Genomic DNA, 20,642 nt, shown 5'->3' with positions numbered 1-20,642 from the left:
TGCTAATCTAAACGATGCTTCAGTTACTGTCCCCAGATGTTCTCTTACTGACATTGGCTCTGGAAAATGAGCTGGGTCCAGTGGATCCAGACCAGCAATGCCTCATTCCTCATTGGGCTGGAAACATACTGAGGCAAAGTTCTGCTGAACACTGCAGAAACTCTTGCCCCACTCTGCCCTTTACATTAATTATCCAATACAGTCTGGAATAGTAATAAATACTACAGTTAAGTCTAGATTAAAGGCTAGATGCTCCAGTTTCAGAAGAACACCTTCAAATACAAAGATAGACTGCTGTAGCAATATGACACAGGCCAAGGTCTGCCCATCTCCCAAAGAAAAAGCAAGCAATGCCTATAACACTTAAAGATAACAAATGAAAAACAAAAAAAAGGACAACTTTTTTTTTATTCACAGGATATGAGCTTCACTGGATGGACCAGCATTTATTACCCAGCACCAGTTGCCCATGAGAAGGTGGTGGTGAGCTGCCTTCTTGAACAACTGCAGTCCACGTGATGTAGGTACACCAGTGCTGTCAGGTAGGGAGTTCAGGATTTTGGCCCAGCGACAGTGAAGGAACAGCAATATACTTCCAAGTCAGGATGGTGAGTGACTTGAATGGGAAATTCCAGGTGGTGGTGTTCCCATCTATCTGCTGCCCTTGTCCTTCTAGATGGTAATGGGTTTGGAAGGTGCTGTCTAAGGAGCCTTGGTGAATTCCTGCAGGACATCTTGTAGATGGCACACACTGCTGCTGTGTGTTCGCGGCGGAGGGTGTGAATGTTTGTGGACATGGTGCCAATCAAGCTGGCTGCTTTGTCCTGGACAGTGTCAAACTTCTTCAGTATTGTGGGAGCTACACTCACCCAGACAAGTGGGGAGTATTCCATCACACTCCTGACTCATGCCTTGTAGATGGTGGACAGGCTTTGGGGAGTCAGGTGGTAAGTTACTTGTCAGAGGAGTCCTAATTTCTAACCTGCTCTTGTAACCACAGTATTTATATGGCTAGTCCAGCTCAGTTTCTGGGCAATGGTAACCCCCCCCATCCAAGGATGTTGATAGTGGGGGGGGGGGGGGGGGGGGGGGAGATTCAATGATGGTAATGCAATTAAACTTCAAGGGGCGATGGTTAGATTGTCTCTTGTTGGAGATGGTCATCGCCTGGCACTTGTGGCGCAAATGTTACTTGGCACTCGTCAGCCCAAGATTGGACATTGTCCCAGTCCTGCTGCATTTGGACTGCTTCCATGTCTGAGAAGTCGTGAATGTGTAATGTTCAGCACCAATCAGCCAACATCCCCACTTCTGACCTCATGATGGAAGGAAGGTCATTGAAGCAGCTAAAAATGGTTGGGCCAAAGACACTACCCTGAGGAACTCCTGCAGTGATGCCCTGGAGCTGAGACCTCCAGCAACCACAACCATCTTCCTATGTGCTAGGTATGACTCCAACCAGCAGAAAGTTTTCCCCCTGATTCGCATCAACTCCACAGAATTTGAGTGTTTTAATTCCAGATTTTTATTGAATTCAAATTCCACAACTTGGGTCCTGAGAGCATAATCCTGGGCCTCTGGATTACTAATTCAGCAGCAAAACCACTACACCATCACCTCCCCCGCAAACAAAACAATATTTCAAGATTGTGGTTGCTGTGATGTCACTGCAGAATAGAGTTGAAGATTTACTGTGTGGGAATGATAAGAAATCTCTTTGAGGAGCACTTCACATGACAAGCTGCAAACAAAAACTTATGACTTTTTTTTGTCTAACACCTCAAATTATATATTCATTGAAGATCGCTCGGATTCACTTAAAAAGCTAAAGCGTGGCCAGAAGTTGTGTGAAAAGCTTCTACTCCAACACTCCCCTGGCAATTGCAATGGTAAAGATGATTCAATCAATGGAAAAAAGCTAGCATAAAAATTTGGTAAACAGGAGATCCTGAGTTCGTATCTCAGCAGAACCCCAAAGGGCTGTGGAGACTGAGTTTTTGAGCATATTCAAGACAGAAATCAGAAGACTTCTGGGTACTAATTACATCAAGGGATATGGGGATAGCGTGGCCAAGTAGCATTGAGGTAGATCAGCCATGATATAATTGAATGGTAGAGCAGACTCGACTAGCCAAATGGCCTACTCATTTCTTTGTTCCTAAGGAATTCCATTCATAGTGCATCTTTAACATAGTAAAACTTCAGAACACTTCACAGGAGCATAAAATAGAAACAGAGACTTGCATTTATGGGAAAACAAAGCTCCTTTCCGGCCTCTTGTGCATCCCCACTTTCTTCATCTCACCATTGGAGATCATGCCTTCAACAGTTTGAGATCCTAAAGTCCAGAATTTTCTCCCCAAACCTCTCTCCTCCATTCATATAATCCTTACAACTAACCCCTGACCAAGTGTTTTGGTCATACTGTAGTCCAGGTTCCTTACAAACTGCATGTGCATGGCTGTGTAGCAATCCAGAATGTGCCACACAGGAGGCAAACAGCATTCCTTTAAGATGCACACACATACAGCTGCAAAGCAATCTTAAAGGGACCACAGTGTGACAAACAGGCCACACATAGCAGAGGAAAACTAGAGGGAATATTGGTTAAGCCATGGTCTGAATTTCTTTCAATGTCAATTTTTTGTCTCATCATGCTCCTGTGAAGCACTTTAGGGCATTATGATGTGTTGACTCATCGTATCTCTCACAAGATAAACAACCAGTTGATCTGTCTTTGGAAGTGTTAGCTGAGAAACAAATACTGGGCAGGTCACCAGAAGAACTCTGTTCTTTTGGTAGATCCATAGGACATTTTATATCTAACTGAACAGGCAGGCAGGGTTGCAGTTTAACATCCCATGTGAATTACAATTCCAATAATATAGTTCTTCCTCTAACATTAGATGTGCAAGGGAGTAAAGCAATTACAGCACACTTATATCCCATATCAAGTGTTTTTTACAATGTAGCAAATTTGATGGAGTAAATCTCACAACCAAAATTAAAATAGCAAGACATATGACAAATGCAATTAATTATGGATTGCAATCAAACAAGAATTGTAATATCCTTTTTAAAGATGACTCTTACACAGAGGCACCAGAAATACACCGTACTCTTTTGTTTTGGCATCTTTTATGTCCCCTCGACAGGCCAGATGAGTTTAGCATCTCACTAAAAAGACAGTGCCTCTTAACAATGCAGCACTCCCTTAACTATGTCAAAAGCACAAGCCAAGATAACGTGCTCATGTCCTGGCGTGAATCTTGAACCTACAACTTTCTGACTCAGGACAAGCCGAAGTCAGGTTTTCAAAAGGAACAATCTGACTTCATGAAGCTCATCAGGTCCTGGCTCGTCTATTGTGCATCAACATGGGTGGTTTATACGTTTGATGTTTTGCTTTACCATGTGTCTCTATAATTAATGCACTTGACGTCGAAGTAACCAGAAACTCAGGCTTAAGAAACCGTCGTGAAGGAACCTTAAATATATTTTTCCATTGCAATAATGGAAAGAAAATTTTTCTGAATATGGCTGAATTATCCATGACCTACAGGATATATTTTTTGAATTGTTCAAGCTTGCTTCAACAGCACCTCCCATCCCTGCAACCTCTGTCAGAGAGGAGGAGCAAAAATAAAGTAACACCTTCACCTCCAAGCCACACACCACCCTAATTGGACACATCATATTCTACCATTGTCACTGGGGCAAAATTCTAACATTATCTACCTAACACCATTTCAAGGGCTGCAGCAATTCAAGGCGTTGGCCTGCTACCACCTTCTTGAAGGAACTGTGGGTGAGCAATAAAGTCAGATTTTACCTGAAGTCAATATAATCCAAAAAAAAAAACCCCAGAGAAATGAAAATGGGAAATAGCTCCCAATAAAATTCAAATGAATTCATTCAAACTTCAGGAATTTTGCTTAGCAATCATTTGCTGGTATATTTGGTAGTACAATATGCTGGAAATTCTGGAGCTATTTTTGGCAGCTGCAGGTATCAGTGGGTAAACAATCAGGTCTTGCTGTTCTGTTAACATGCAATGTCCTTGCTAAATAATGAAATTTAATTGCTGTAAGGTTAACTGGTATTTAAATGTAGCAGGAAATTGCTCTGCTACATGTTGCATGTAAATAATCTCAGTTCACTATCCAAGTTATTTATATCCCAAACAAATTTCCCATTAAATTCTGAAACATTGGAAATTCCCAACTCAAGTGTTTCAATCTCTGGTCCAATTCAAAAGAAACTTTAAATATAAGTAAATTCATTATTAGGGAAGTGAAAGCACCAACAACTCAAATGGGTTGCACAGATATTATATTAAAAAAATTACTTCCAGCTTTCCCACTTGCAAACACATTAATTGAAACCAAATAGTGCTCAAGGAGTATTCTTTAATCGTTAATTTTTCAAAATTTTCATCCTAATTTATCCCCATCTTTCTCCAAATCCACTTTTCTGGATTTATATTTTGTCCCTGTATATTTGGTCAGACACACCACCACATCATCATACACATGCTTTAGCAACTCAACATTCCTTTCTTGGGTTTCTAATTTTATAGATTGACTTATCTATACATTATTTAATGTTTTGCAAGTGGTGCACACTTCCTAGCCTGAAGTATTACTTCCCATAATGTTTTTTATGTCAATATTTATATGAACATTTACAATGGAAGCTACCTGCGTAAATATTTAGAACTGGGACATGCAAAATATAAATCTTAGAATGGGCAATCATGTAAACAGTATCATGGTTTGTAAAACAAAATGAGTAATTTAAAAAACATTTGTTTGCTATCACCACTTTTCCAATAATTGTTCTTTGTCCAACATAAGGTTTTAAATTGAAAATTGTAAAGATTATCTATCTTGCAATAACTAACTATATCCATTCAATTATATAGCGTGTCTCATAATTAAATAAATACATTTTACCTAAAAAAGGTTTCCATGTTTCCCCAAAGCCAGGGTTTGAACTTGAAATCTTGGTCAGAGCAGTGACTGCCAGCTGAATGCAGGTACTGCAACAGCCACAATTTAGTTCAAATGATATGATGCTTCTCTTTCAAGACTCCAGCAACAACCAGTGTTTCTCTCCCCGCACCTTAAAAAAAGTGATCTGAAGACAATTTTCAAAAGCTGTATTTAGATAAAGTTTATTTTTGGGCTTTTATGTATTTATATTCACAGAAAATTTTTATAAGTGCAAGTGTGCAAGATAAGAAACAAAGACAAATTGTACAAAGTACCTGTTGTAGCTTATGCCAATTTATAGATTATAAACTTCAGAGCATGCATTAAACTGAGGCAAAATCTTTCCTCATTTTTTCACTCAATTTTTTTTCCCCCAAAAGTGAATACTAGAAGTATAGAAAGTCTCTAATCAACACCAGTATTGTTGTTATTTTGAAAATATAAATAAGCAAGTTAATGGAATCAGCACAATATAGCAGTGCTGACAAACAAGAGATAATCCCACAAATGCAATTAGATCCATACCCTGCCCCTCAGTACTGAGGAACACCAGGAAAATATTAGTGTCAAACCTCAAATTGTCAGGCCACGTTCTGTCAAATCCTCTCCATAGTGATGTCAGATTAAATGACCTCACTACTACAAACCTGTGGTACCTTCCTCTCCAAGATCATCACCCACTACTGGCAAAGCACACTCCCCTTACCAGTATTTCTAAATACATGTTATCTAATCACATTTGATTCATCTTTCATATCATGTTGCTGTGTATTTCCAGCCTTAAAAAAGAAATAAAAATAAATTGAATACATAAGCAATACAAATAGAAGGAAAAGAAAATCAAATTCTTGGTTGTCACAGAATAAACATACAAAAAAAAAATCTCAATTTAATCCTCAAGCAGTAGTAAAAATCCCAGAATACCATCAGCAGCCCTGATGTTAACTCCTATATGGCATAAACATCTTTATCATTATAAAACAGTATATCCTCTGACTGGCAGAGAGCTACTATATCTTATAACAGCTGTTGCCTTTACATTCTTAACGTCAGTGACAAAGTTGAATCAGTCATTACACTTCGATTCGATATTAGGTCTGCTTTACATGATTATAAAACAGACTCCTTGGGATAGTTCATCCAGCAAGTAATGGAAGGCAACCGATGACCCAGGAACAATATCACAGATGAAAAGAACATCAGCAAGATCAATAAAATGGAATAGAAACTCAAAAGACTGCTAATTATGTTACCATGCATTCTTAATAAAAATGCATTGACAACAGCAACTGGACTGGACCTAAAAGTAATTCATTGTAGGTGAAGCATTTGAGCATCTCAAGAGATGCTAGCAATATCTAGGTACCATGAAGGAATATGGGAAAAACTGTAAAATATAGACATGCCTAAAAAAGGCAGGAAAAAGCCAGATTGTCCATTAGACCTATCCCAACCCACAGAGCAACCTGCTCATACCATTCCTGTCCTCCCTCCCATCCCACCTCACACAGCCAGACAGCACATCTCCTGGGAGCTCTTCCTTGCTTTCCCAATTAACTCTGTAGGAGAGGATAATATTCATGGAAATCTACAGCCACCATTCACTACATGACTTGGTCTCACCTTCACAATCTATCTTTAATGTCAAGATATAAATTTATAATTGCTGTAAATCAGAGATCAAAGGGCTGATACTCCAGGGGCATTCTGTTCTCCAATTGTAGACTACCCTTAGTACCAGTTACTTAGGAAATTTAAATTCCTCCTCTTTATCCCAAAGTGGATCGCATTAACCACATCTCTAATGAGGCAACTTAACCACTCTCTCCAAGTCTGATACAACATCCAGTTCTATTACTCGACCACTGAAATCCAGTAAATACTTGTATATACACCATTGCAGATCACTTTGGAACATTCACAGCTGTGATTCATCTTTGGAGCAAGTCATCAAGCAGCTTAACTGGCACATGTTTTGCAACAAAATCTGGCAGCAATGTATTTTGCAGGGATTTTTGAATAAAACCTGAAGGATAACACTTAAGGACATTAGTTCCTGCAATAAAACAGGCAGAATTGCAATCCCAAAATATAGGTTTTTTTAATTACAATCCACAATCCAACAACAAAAATGGAACTTGACATATCTGATCTTTGTAAGTCACCAAATTTAACCATTAATAAAAGTGCAGCATCATACTCTACGTCAGCAAACACAATGTAGCAGTTGCCTGCTTTTTGTTTTATCAGATTTAAAAGCATTCCAATCACTTTCAAGATATAGTTTTTAAAGTGCACTAAGCTAGAAATGTTTCCGAACATCTGTAATGTACAAATTTAATGGGGTGCTATTATGTGTATGTTCTAAACAAGTTACTATCTTAGGGTTTATCATCAGATCCATACTGATGCCAATTTAGTTTTCTCTCAATTGCAGTGCTTTAGTTGATGGCTCATCCTCTGACTCTTTTTCCATTAGCTCTGAAGTTTCCCAGAACTTTCAGCTCTCCTAAGTTTCCCCTCTTCATATCAATAACATCTTTCACTCATCATCCAAGTCCAGCCAATCTTGATTATACCACTTTAACAATGTGATCTGAAAAAGCTTGATGAAATGTAGTGTTTACAACCTCTGGTCTTCCACTGGTACAAGGAGGGGGGAAAAAGTGCATGCTCTGTCTGAACAATCAAAATCTGACATAAGAACATAGGGGCAGAAGTAGGCCATTTGATCCTTCTAGCTCGCTCTGCCATTCAATAAGATCATGGTTGATCTCGTTGCGATCTCAGCTTTCAAATTCTTCAGAAACCCAGGTTCTTAATTTATTAGTATAACCAACGATTCCCACCTGTCTCTTTCAGGACTCAACTTTTGTCCTTCATCCATTTACATTCTTCACTCTCAAATGGATCTCCCTCCAAATCTTTGCTTCCTCTTTCATGCAAATTTTCTTAACAAACAACTCGCCACAATTCCTGTCCCAAGACAAGAATACTGCCACGGCATCTCTCACTCCTGGACAAGATACAACAGGAAGGTCATCTGTCTGGAAGGCAATCCTTCCCTCAAATCCAGCCTCTCATCACTCTCTTGACAATCTTTCCCAACTCCTTCCCCTTATTTCTTACTAGAGTCAGGGTTAATCTCAACTTCCTGGTATTTTTCTACAAATTTTTGTTCCTTCCTGTCACAGAATTAAATGGAACTGAGTACAAATCTAAAAGTAAATCAGCAGATAATGCTAGAGGATACAAAAATACTAAAAGGGACAAAATTAAAGGCTCTGTATCTGAATAAATGTGGCATTCAAATCAAAACAGATGAACTGATAGCGCAAATAGAAATTAATAAGTACAATCTGATAGCCATTTTAGAGATATGGGTACAGGGTGACAGAATATTGAAGGGTACATGACATTTATGAATGACAGGAAGCTAGGAAAGGTGAAGTAGCTGCTCTCTCAATTATGGTATTAGCACAATACAGAGGGATGACCCAAGTTCAGGAAACTGAGATGCAGAAGCGGTTTGGATAGAGATGAAAAATGATAAATACAACAAGTCACTACTCGGAGTGTTGTACAGGCTCCCTAACAGTAACCATATGGTAGGACAGGGCATAAAGGAAGAAATAATGGGAGCCTGTCAGAAAGGTGTAGTGATAATCATGGGGAATTTTAATCTACATATAGACTGGAAAACAAAAAAATCATATAGGCCTGTTTTCAGGACAGTTTCTTAGAACAGCATGTTCTAGCGAAAACCACAAACCAGGCTATACTATACCTCATATTTTCCAACCAGATAGGTTTAATTAATTACCTCACAGTGAAGGTGCCCCTAAGTAGCAGAGATCATAATACTGATTGAATTTTACATTCAGTTTGAGGGAGAGGAGTGGGTCTAAGAATATTATTTTAAACTTAAATAAAGGCAACTATGAGGGCAAATGAAAGCAGAGCTAGCTAAAAAGTGAACTGGCAAACTAGGTTAAGGGATAGGTCCATAGAGATGAAGTGGAAGACATTTAAGGGGATATTTCAGAACACAGAATAGATACGTTCCTACGAGAAAGATAAACTTCAAGGGGAGGAACCACCATCCCCTAAACTAAAAAAGTTAAAGATAGTATCAAACTTAAAGGAAAAGCATATAATTGCTCACAGATGTACAGCAGGTCAGGAGATTACATATTTAAAAAATTGTGTCCAAAGAATTGATAAGGAAGGGAAAATTCGAGTGCAGGAGAAAGCTAGCTGGAAATATAAAGAATGACAGTGAGAGTTTCTGTAGATATTTAAAAAAGGTTAACAAAGTGAGCATTGGTCCTATAGAAAATGAGTCTGGGGAATTAATAATGGAAAATAAGGAGATGGCAGATGAATTGAACAGGTATTTTGCATCTGCCTTCAATATAGAGAGGAAGGAACTCGGGAAAATTACAATCACCAGAGAAGTGGTACCAAGCAAATTGTTGGAGCTGCAGGCTGACATATCCCCGGATCCTGGTGGATTTCATCCTAGGGTCTTAAAAAAGTGGCAAGTGAGATAGTTGATGTGTTAGTTTTAATTTTACAAAATTCCCTAGATTCAGGGAAGGTCCCATTAGATTGGAAAATAGCAAATATAACTCCATTATTCAAAAAGGGATGGAGACAAAGCAAGAAACTACAGGCCAGTGAGCTTAACATCTGTCATAGGGAAAATGCTAGAATCTATTACTAAACATGTTATAGCAAGGTACTTGGAAAAATTCAAGGTAATCAGGCGGAGTAAACGTGGCTTTGTGAAAGGGAAATCATGTTTAACCCATTTATTGACATCCTTTGAAGTAACACGTGCTGTGGATAAAGAGGAACTGGTGGATGTACTGTATTTATATTTCCAGAAGGCATTTGATAACGTGCCACATCAAAGGTTATTGCGGAAAATGAAAGCTCATGGTGCAGGGGGTAACATATTGGCATGGACAGAAGATTGGCTAGCTAACAGGGAAAAGAGTAGGCATAAATGGGCCATTTTCTGGTTGGCGAGATGTAACAAGTGGTGTGCCACAGGGATCAGTGCTGGCACCTCAACTTTTTACAATTTATATAAATGACTAGGATGAAAGGACCGATGGTATGGTTGCTAAATTTATTGCTGATACAAAGATAGTTAGGAAAGTAAGTTGTGACGAGGGCATAAGGAGGTTACAAAAGGATATAGATAGGTTAAGTGAGTGGACAAAAATCTAGCAAATGTATAACATGGGAAAGTGTGATACCATCCATTTTGACAGGAAAAATAAAGAAGCATATTATCTAAATGTAAGAGCTTGCAGAGTTCCAAGATGCAGAGGAATCTGGGTGCCCTGGTGCATGAATCCCAAAAGGTTAGTATGCAGATACAGCAAGTGATTAGGAAAACTAATGGAATGTTATCATTTGTGAGGGGAATTGAGTACAGAAGTAGGGAGGTTATGTTTCAGTTGTATAGGGCACTATTGAGACCACATCTGGAGTACTGCGGGCATTATTGGTCTTCATAGTCAAAGAACGGTGTAAAAATATTGGAAGCAGTTCGGAGGTTTATTACACTAATACCTGGAATGGGCGGGTTGGCTTATGAGGAAAGGTTGGACAGGCTAGGCTTGTATCCACTGGAATTCAGAAGAGTAAGAGGCAACTTGATTGAAACATATAAAAGATCCTGGAAAGGTCTTGACAAGATGGATGCAAAGAGGATGCTTTCTCTTGTGGGAAAAGCTAGAACCAGGGGTCACTGGTTAAAAATAAAGGGTTGCCTATTTTAGAGAGAGATAAGGAGAGCTTTTTTTTGCCAAGAGGGTCAAAAATCTTTGGAACTCTCTTCCTCAGAGAGTGGAAGCAGAGCCTTTGAATATTTTTAAGGCAGAGGTAGATAGATTCTTGATAAGCAAGGGGTGAAAGGTTATAGGGGGTAAGAGGGAATGTGGCGTTAAGGTTACAATCAGATCAGCCACAATCTTATTAAATGGCAGAACAGGTTTAAGGGGCCACGTGGCGTACTCCTAATTCATATGTTCATATTGAGGAGAAATAATTGCCACTTTTAGTATGCAAGGCTAGAGAAAGAAAGCAGGTCCTTAAAGTCAACACTTAAAGCCAAGTAGTGCGTGGGTTTATAAAAGTCAGTGATTGCGGATATACTGTTCAGGTTCAGAACTAAATGGAACAAAATAATTTTGGTCTCCTTTGAACATGGAGGCTGTCTTAAAGACACCTATCAGATTTCTAAACAGAAACTAGAAATCCAAACTGAATTATTGCAATTCTCTTTCAGGTTACCAGGAACATGGGGAGTAGAAAATGGGTCTAATTAAAATACTCAGTGTGATATATTACAGATCAGTGATAAACTTAAACTAAGAACAGATTTACTTATTACTTTTTGCTTTCCAATTACAATAAATACAGATGCTTGCAAATCTTGTTCATTTTCTGGCAGCTTTAAGAACTGTACTAATAGAACATGTCAGAATATTAGTTAACTAAGCAGTTTGCGCGGGGGTGGGGGGGGAGTGAAGTCAACTGCAGTTACAGGCCAGTGAAAAGTCAAAAAACAACAATAATAAAGCATAAGGTTCAAAGACCTACAAAGGTAGATGTGAAAGTAAGAGTCAGCCAAATCATGAGACAGTAACTTCATCTTTCCCACTCATTTTACTTCCCATATTGTTACAATACTTCCCACCTTGTCACTCACTTCCCACCTTGTCTCATTCCTGATAAACGATCCTTCCTCAACTCCATCTCGACAACGTTTTAGTCTTCACCATCAAGAGCTATGTTGAGTGTTTTATGAAGAACTGCATTCCATTCAACTCTTTCCTAAAATAGGCCTCACTGTGGACTGGCAAATATACCTGTTGGGGAAACTAATGCCCAATACAATCCAACACAGGCCTTCTAGAAGATTACAGCTTCAGGATTATAGGTAAAGGAAGGTTTCACTTTAATAATGTATTAGCTGGTCTCCTGAGTACCAATGTGCAGCTTTCTAGTTACCCTTGCATATGGCAACATCAGAAATTGAAAATTTTACACAACAACATTGTTAGACAACTGTTTAGCATATTTGTGTGCTATATAATGAGCCTCATCACTTCATCTTGGTTTCTCAGTAAAGGAAAAAAGATAAGGGCCAGCCCCACACAAACGTTCCATGCAGAATAACATGCCTGGAAAAACACTCCTAGTAACGTGTGTCGGGGTTGGGGTGGGGGGGGGGGGGGGGGGGGGGGGGGGGGGGGGGGGGGGGGGGGGGGGGGGAGAGAGAGAGAGAGAGAGAGAGAGAGAAAAGAGAGAAAAGAGAGAGAGAGAGAGAGAGAGAGAGAAAGAGAAGAGAAGTTAGCAAGGTCCCTTTAGGTCACAACAGCTACAAAATATTACAGCCACAGACAAACTCAGCAACCTAATGCCTGAAGAGGTTAGTCTATATTTCTCCAAAGCACTGTTGAAAATTGTTCTCACTAAATGCAACCTGGTCACTGAAGGATTCTCCCTGCTCAGATCCAGATAACTCCGAAAGCTAATGTCCAAAAGAGACAGTAATGCTAACTATGTATGCAACAGGAAGCTTACCAGTGCTCTGAATCAGCAAACAGCATAGTTTTAGCTGGTTGAATTCCAGCAGTACCCCTGCACACCATTGAAGGCTCCTCTGTCAACCTGCACCCAAGCTCTCAAGAATTAGATAAATGGGGCATGACCCTGCAGGGAGAGAGAAAGAGAGAGAGGGTGCATTCCAAATAAAGCAAACAAATTGACAAGCCTGGATTTTTCACTCATTTGGTTTGCAGACAAAAAAAAACTTGACCAGGGAATGGGAGACAGAGACATCAAGAGGTTCTCGGGTGGTCATGAATACATTCCCACAGCAACAGTCTCCTTGTTCTGAGATTTTACTTTCCAGCAGTAAAGCATCAAACCAGTTTATACACTTTTTTTAAAAAAAGGACAAATAAGTGTTAAAAGGCTCCTTACAAAATCAACATGTTTCCAGTAAAAACACAAACCCTGACAAGAATATAACCTTAGCAGATATTATCTAAATCAATGCGATTTAATAGTTGCCTCTACATGGAAAGCGCGAATAAAAAAGTGACTTTTGAAGTGGAGGTTACAGAACATCATGGCAAATAACCTATTCTACATGGAACTATAGGATGCAGTGTCCGATTGTTCACAGCCTTGGGCCTCAATCAAGGAAGTGCAGAATGGAGGCATGGTGCTTCGACGTAAAAAAGAACAATTATCCTGGGCTATTTTTGCACACCTCCACGTACCTGGCTCATGAGCAACATATACAGTTCATTTAACCTGCCTACAACTGTGTTTACAGGAAGATTTTAAGAAGCCAAAAAAAAGGGGACAAAGCTGAAAAGTTGCACCACAACAGCAGTAAAAAAGCCTCAGGTTTTTGATTTCAGTTCCGAAAACCCGAGACAATATTAGATCACCTGCGATTAAAAGAACACTCTGCAAACATATACATCATAGTCAGCAGGCCAGTATGTACAAGGTGCAAAAATATTCTATTTTCGAAGCACAGTATTCCAAATGCTTTATCCACCTGAACCACATATCTACTGCCCAATAATTAGATATATTTTGCTTTTTCGCCAGAATAGCATCCAGATTGTGCACTTACTTTTGAAAAGCACAAAAACACAACAGCATAAGGACACCATAATCCCCAGTCATACAGAAATGGTCACCAATAAGCACTTGCTTTAGGACTTTAACGATCATACCCATATACAAGACACCAATGTCCACAAGAAATAAAAGTGACCCCAAGATTCACAAGATGGATCCAGCAGCAGCTGATGCCTTCCATTTTTCATTACGGGCATCACTGGCAAAGTCAGCATTTACTGTCCACCCCTAAGTGTGCTTGTGAGGGTGGTGGTTGGCCACCCTCGAACTACTGCAGTCCATGCGATAAAGATATTCACTCAGCGCTGTCAGAGCACTTCAGGATTTTGGCCAAATAACAATGAAGGAATGATAAATGTCCAAGTTGGGATGGTGAATGATTTGAGGTGATGTTATTCCCATGCATCTGCTGTCCTTCTAAGTGGTAGTCACAGGTTTGAGCAGAGTCCTTTGAACTGGTGGAGGTCACAGGTTTGAGAGGTGCTGCCAAGGGTGCAGTTCTATCTATCCTATAGGTAGTACACACCACAGCTACAATGTTATGGTGTCAGCCATGGTTCAGTTGTTGGCACTCAGACAGAACGTTGTGACTCAAGAGGTCAAAGTCCCACTCCAGGACTTGAGCACAACAATCAAGGCCAAAATGTCAGTGCAGCACTGAGGGAGTACTGGACAATAAGAGGCACTGCCTTTCACATGAAACATTAAACTGAGTACCATCTGCCTGCTTGGGTAGATGTAAAAGATCCTATGGCACTACAATTGACAGGGAGCAGGGGAGTCATCTTCGAGGTCCTGTCCAATATTTATCCCTCAACTAAAATCACAAAAACATTGGTCATTTTCACTGCTGTTTGAGAGAGTTTGCTGTGTGCATATTGGCCACATTAGAATACAGTGGTGATTACACATAAAAGCAATTTGTTGGTCATAAAGCACTGAGATGGTCGGTGGTCATGGAAAGCATGATATAAATCCAAGCCTTTTTTTCTTTAAGGGAGTGGATGTTTATGCTATATAAATTGTTTAAGATAGGAGCATTGGGACAGGATTAAGCCATTTAACCCCTCAAGCTTATTCCACTATTCAATGAGATAATGGCTGATTTGCAACCTAATTCCGTATACCCCTCTTTGCCCTGTATCCCTTAACTTTAAACAAAGTGCATCAATCTGAGTTTTAAAATTAACTGATCACATTTCAATTGTAGTTTGAGGAAGTTTCCAAACTTCACTCCCGAAAAGTCTGGCTCTAGTTTTTAGACTCTGCACTCAAGTCAGAGGCTCTACAATCAGCAGAAATAATTTTTCTCTAAGCTCTCCATTCTCCATAATCTTAATCTTCGATCAAATCTCCCCGTTACCTTCTAAATTCCAGGGAAGACAACCTTAATTTATGTAATCTTCCCTTGTAGTTTAATCCTAGGAGTTCAGGTATCATTCTGGTAAACAGAGGTTGAACTCCCTCCAAGGTCAATACATCCTTCCTACGGTGCAGTGCCCACAACTGCTTAAAGTACCTTGAATCAAACTAGAGCTTTGTATAGTTGTAGAATGACTTCTACCCTTTCATTTTTATTCCTCGAGCAATAAAGGCCAGAATTCCATTAATCGTTTTTGATTTTTTGTCTCTCTGCTGATGACATTTTAATGACCCATGTACCTGGAACCCATGTCTCTTTGGACCTTCACTGTTTCTAGTTTTCCACCATGTAGAAAGTACCCTGTTCTAAGCTTTTTAAAATCAAAGTGGATTACCTCACATTTGCCTATTTAATTGCCTAATTAACATTCATTTGTCACAGTCTTGTCCATTCACTCAGTCTACCAACATTTCTAATTTTATGCTTCCACTTAAACTGCTTACAATGCCATCCATCTTAGTGTCATCAGCAAATTTGGGTCTGTGGCCCTCTATGTTGTTAATAAATACAATGGGTAATTAAGAGCCCAACACAGATCCTTGTGGGACACCACTATTCACATCCTGTCAATTAGAGTACCTATGCATTATCCCCACTCTGTCTTCTACCACTCAACCAATTTTCTAGTCAGATCAATAATTTGCCTTTAATTCTTTGAACTTCAATTTTAGCTAACAGCCTGTTATCAGGGATTTTATCAAATGGACCTTATGGAGGACCAAATAAATAACAAATGCATTTCCCTATCCACTACTTCAGTCACCTCTTCAAAAATATTCGATCAGCTTCACCGGGCACAACTACCCCTTACAAATCCATAATAAAAACAGAAAATGCTGGAAAAACGCAGCAGGTCTGGCAGCATCTGTGGAGAGAGAAACAGAGTTAACGTCAAGTCTGTATGACTTCTTCAGAGCTAAAAAAAGTTGAATGAGCTTAGATAAAAACTTCCAAGTTCTCCATAAGATCCTAAACTTTGATCAAATCACCCCTTTACCTAACTTCCAAGTTCTCCATAAGATCCTAAACTTTGATCAAATCACCCCTTTACCTTTTATATTCCAAGGAACACAACCCTAATTTATGTAATTTTCCCTTGTAGTTTAATCTAAGGAGTTTACGTATCATTAAACTTCTCTTTAGCTCTGAAGAAGTCATACAGACTCGACGTTAACTCTGTTTCTCTCGTCACAGATTCTGCCAGGCCTGCTTAGCTTTTCCAGCATTTTCTGTTGTTATTTCAGATTTCCAGCTGTATTTTGCTTTTACCTCACAAATCTATGTGAGCTCTCTTATCAGTTTAAAACTTGCATTGTCTCTAACCTTTTTGGTTGTCCTTCCTTGGCAAGCACAGCTCAAAGAATAAACTGGTTCTATATCACATTCATTTTCGAACACCTCCCGCCAATTCATCATTTTACTCTAACAGATTTTGTCCAGTTTACTGTGGACAGTCTCTATCGCATTGCATAGAAATTAGCTTTGCTTAAACCTAGAACCTTCAGCCATTTTGTGTTTCTCCCTTTCAAACACTTCATTGAACTCGATCATATTATGATCACTATTAAATAAATGTTCATCCATCTCTAGGATGTTAAGTAAATCTGGGTCATTACTAAATGAATATGACTCATCACCTTGTTGGTTCTAGGAGACGTTACTGCAGAAAACTGTCCCAGGCACATAAAAAATGAACTACCTGTGACATGTGTGCTGGTCTGCTCATCCCAATGTACACTGAAGTTAAAGTCCCCCATTAAAACCACTCTACTTTTGTTACATGCTTGTCTAATTTCTGCATTTATAGAATCTGTCACTTCACACCTGCTCCAAGAGGGACAAAGCACAACTCCCATTAAAGTCTTAAATCCGATCCAATTTGTTAATTCCACCTATAAAGTATCCACTGCCTGCCGGCCTTTCACTTCTCTCCTCTCATCACAATGGCTAGTCCTCCCCACCACCATTCTCCCCAACTTTCCTGTATAACCAAGTGTATTTATATCCCAGTCATGACAGTCTTAACCCATGTCTCAGTAATGTCAACCATGCCATATCCTCCAAGTTGAATGTGCGCCCACAATTCATTTAATGTTTTCTTCAATTTGTTTGTATTGTCCCTGCTCAACAATGTACGAAATGGCCAGTGACAGAGTGGGATCCCCAAGAGAAAACAACCACGGCTGCATGAATGAGAATTTTTCCATACCAGCCGGTCTAAACATGAATGAACATGTCAAATCAACACTTTGATATTGAAGACCAACATCTACTAGAAACTCAGTTGAGGTCACCCAAGCTCAATTTAAGTAAGCCTTCAGCAGCTAGCACCATAAGGTAGCTTTCAGCATGCTTTTGGTTCGATACCAAGTTCCTATGGTGAAAGGGCATGCTAACAAATTACACTTCCATCATTTTTATTGGGTAACTTGATTGTTTAAGAAGGAGCAAAGATTAGGTGAGGAAATAAATGGCATTCAAACACAGCCTTGGACATAACTTCTGAAATGCCACACTTTTCACAGCCCCAAAGTTCCTGATTTAGCAAGTATTGTCATAAATATGACATAAGTACTGTCCCAAAGATGGCTTTCCCCAAAAAGGAAAAGCAGAATGTGAAATTTTGTCAGTGATGAAATAGCAGCTATTATGTTCCATAGCGAAGTCTTCTTTTAAAGTGGTCAATAAATATTAAGATGGAAATGCTAATACCCAAAAGAAAAAGCCAGCTTCAATACAATCAGGTTCAAAAACATTAGAGTAGTAAATGCCCCCACAGCACAGACACTGGCCACCCACCTTCCATTGTCACAAAGCACCAGTCAATTGGCTGCTATGGAGGAGCCTACTGGGAAGAGTTATATAAATGTTAGTCTGACACTCTCATATATTACACTATAAAACGAGAAGCACCTCCTTCTCAATAGATAAAAAAACATGACATGAAAAATAATGTACAATCCAGGATACGTCATTAGGACTGACTTGTAAAGGGGTGTAGGAAGAAACTACACAAGTGCAGCATATAGGTTACAGAGAATCTTTATTCATGGAGCAGGTAGGGAAATGTATAAAGCATTCTCTTAGCAGATCCACTGTGAAGTGGGAAAGAGGCACTGAGTTGGCACAGAAAAAAGGGCACGAGATACATAATGGGTGGGTGGGTGGGAGATGCGAGGTAAAGAGCAAAACAAAAAAGTTGGAGCACTCCATTATAGTGAAATACAATGGATATCTACCCATGACACTTACATAAAAATATAAAATCAGTAAGGTTTCCTGTTTCAGGGTAGGTGCTCCAAAGGTGGAAGAGAGATAAAAGCAACCACAACACTGCTATTAATTTATAGCATGTACAAAATCTAATGTTACTGGAAGTTCACTGTTACATATATCTACAAAGTTCTAATTTTTTTATACATTTACGCCTTTTGGTGCATTGTTGGAATAGATCAGTATAGATTACATTTCATCTCCCTGGTAATGTTGAACTACTGAATATCAACAAGCCCTACTATGTGTACCCATCCCCATGCTATGTGGGCAGGAATCTCTTCCTGATGTGCCCATATGGTGTGACTGCAAGATACTTTCTTGGAATTATGTCATCCCACATACATATTGATGATTACACATCACCTCTCCTGCACATACATTGCCAGATTAAGGCAGTGACTTTTTATAAAGGTCATGAGATCTGATAGTATAGGCATCCCTTACCTTACTGTGCTGCATAAAGATTGTTTTTACATGCAACCCCTCCTGAAGCATATGCTGCCGCAACCCAGTTAGATCACAAGCTCTCCTCACCGTACCTCTGCATATACTGTGCTGTTGCGCGCAGATAGATCCCCACAGTACAGGTATTCTGGAGCACCATATAATGGATAAATGCATTTTTTACTGCACTACTGTTGAAAGTTTGCCCCCATTGAAGGGCATTATTCCTATTGCACCTTGTTACAACTATTAGGTGCACAAAAAAGGTTCTGACAAAAGGGCTTCCCAGTGACTTAGAAACTCTGTCCTTTGTCATGTCAAATATGCACAGATTCCAACTTACCAACTGCACCAACCTGCTATTCTGAAAAGACGTATTCCTGTAAAGCCTAATGCCAATTTCCCTGGCGGTGTTGGGTTGATGCAAGTCAATCCACAGGGACAGAGTACAAATTCGCCTTGTTGTACTGGGCATAAGCCAGCACAATAATGGTTGTTTGACCACAATAGTGCTAAAAGCCATCAATTAAGCCCATGTCTTGCTGGAAGTACAGACCATTGCCAGTCGCAAAATACAAATAAGGGAGGCCATGTGTCCCACCTAGATCACCCTCTTGAAGGTTCCCATTCTTCAAAGGCTTCTTGAACAAACCAGCTTATGAGCATTCCAAGGATCAATCACTATGCACAAAAAAACTTCTGGCATCTGTCCCAACCTGACCTTTTATCAGTTTCTAACCTTGTCACGAATCAATTTCGAACAGTACTGCGGATAAACCTTCTACATTTTAATATATTTACTGCTATCCCCTCTCATTCATCACCTTTCATATTTTAACCTCCCCTCATAAGTGAGCCCTCCTACATGATTCAGCCCCCCTAGTGTCAGGGAGACCCCACCTGCATCTTCACCCATCACCGTTCAAGTGACGGACTCCACCTCTGTTCCTCCCCTTGTAACAGCCCCTCACGGTCCCAGTGAGAGCCTCCCCCCCTGTACCTCTGTCATTACTGTGCCAGTGTCAGAAGCTCTTCGCTGTCCCAACTGAGAGACTCCCCCTCCTCTGAGGCTGCCCTGGAGAGTTCCTAGCTATGCCTAGCCCAGCTCCTGCCCCAGCCCGGCCCTTACCTTCCTTTTCCTGCTCTCCGCAGTCCCACTCCACACAAAGCACTGGTAAATCACTCGCAGGCTCTGCTTCCAATTGTCCGCCTTAAAACTGTTCACATGGGAGCACCCGGCCGGACTCATGACAGGAGCCGCACCACTAGCCCTGCCGCCACCGCGCAATCTCGGGCCGCAAGCTGTCCCCGCGCCTCCTCCTCCGCCGCTTTCCGCCCCCAAAGCACCGCCCGCCGCCGTCGCGGCTGCGATTATTTATATGAAGAAAAGCCCATAGTGTCGGCAAAGGATGATGGTCGTCAGGCGATAGCGCTGCGGGGGAGGGAAGCAAACTCGCCGCACTGCAGGAAGTTCCGCCCACTCACAATACTCTCATTGGTCAAACACCGGTTCACTTTGCCCAAATGGTTGTACGATTGGTCAAAGGAGCTGTCAATTATTCGTCTGTACCGGTATTGCTCTACTTGCGGGGGGAGGGTATCAAACTCGCCGTACTCACCAGATGTACCGCCCACAGTCTCAATTCTCATTGGTCAAGCCCCGGCCCTTTGGTCAGGACGTTTTTGTGATTGGTTATCGAGCTGCCCATCATCCGTCGATGCCGGTATCGGGGATGAACTGTTGAACGATTTGAATAGCACGCACGCGCTACTTCCGGTTCCTGTTGCTAAGGTTTCCTGTAGGCGGCTGGGCCGAGGCTAAA

General features: G+C 40.3%; 1 protein-coding gene across 7 annotated transcripts in view; it reads right to left on the bottom strand.

Moving 5' to 3' along the window:
- The window catches only part of usp22 (ubiquitin specific peptidase 22), a 115,828-nt gene extending 95,608 nt beyond the window's left edge, over positions 1-20,220 (bottom strand). Inside the window, exons 1-2 of one of the 7 annotated variants that reach the window (XM_041207002.1) lie at positions 19,949-20,057; positions 12,600-12,728 (exon numbers count right to left, since the gene is read on the bottom strand). Coding sequence is in view for 3 of the 7 variants with exons in the window: in XM_041207001.1 (XP_041062935.1) it covers positions 19,949-20,068 (120 nt within the window). In the remaining 4 variants the exon portion in view is untranslated. Of the gene's footprint in view, positions 1-4,955; positions 5,140-5,566; positions 5,664-12,599; positions 12,729-19,162; positions 19,181-19,948 lie in introns of those variants that run through there. The other 6 variants (XM_041207003.1, XM_041207001.1, XM_041206999.1 and 3 more) reach the window with 6 other exon arrangements.
- Between the last annotated feature and the right edge of the window lie 422 nt (positions 20,221-20,642).

This window comes from Carcharodon carcharias, chromosome 15 (assembly GCF_017639515.1).
Source record: "Carcharodon carcharias isolate sCarCar2 chromosome 15, sCarCar2.pri, whole genome shotgun sequence".
NCBI classification, from domain to species: Eukaryota; Metazoa; Chordata; class Chondrichthyes; order Lamniformes; family Lamnidae; genus Carcharodon; species Carcharodon carcharias.
This window is presented reverse-complemented; position numbering and strand designations above follow the sequence as displayed.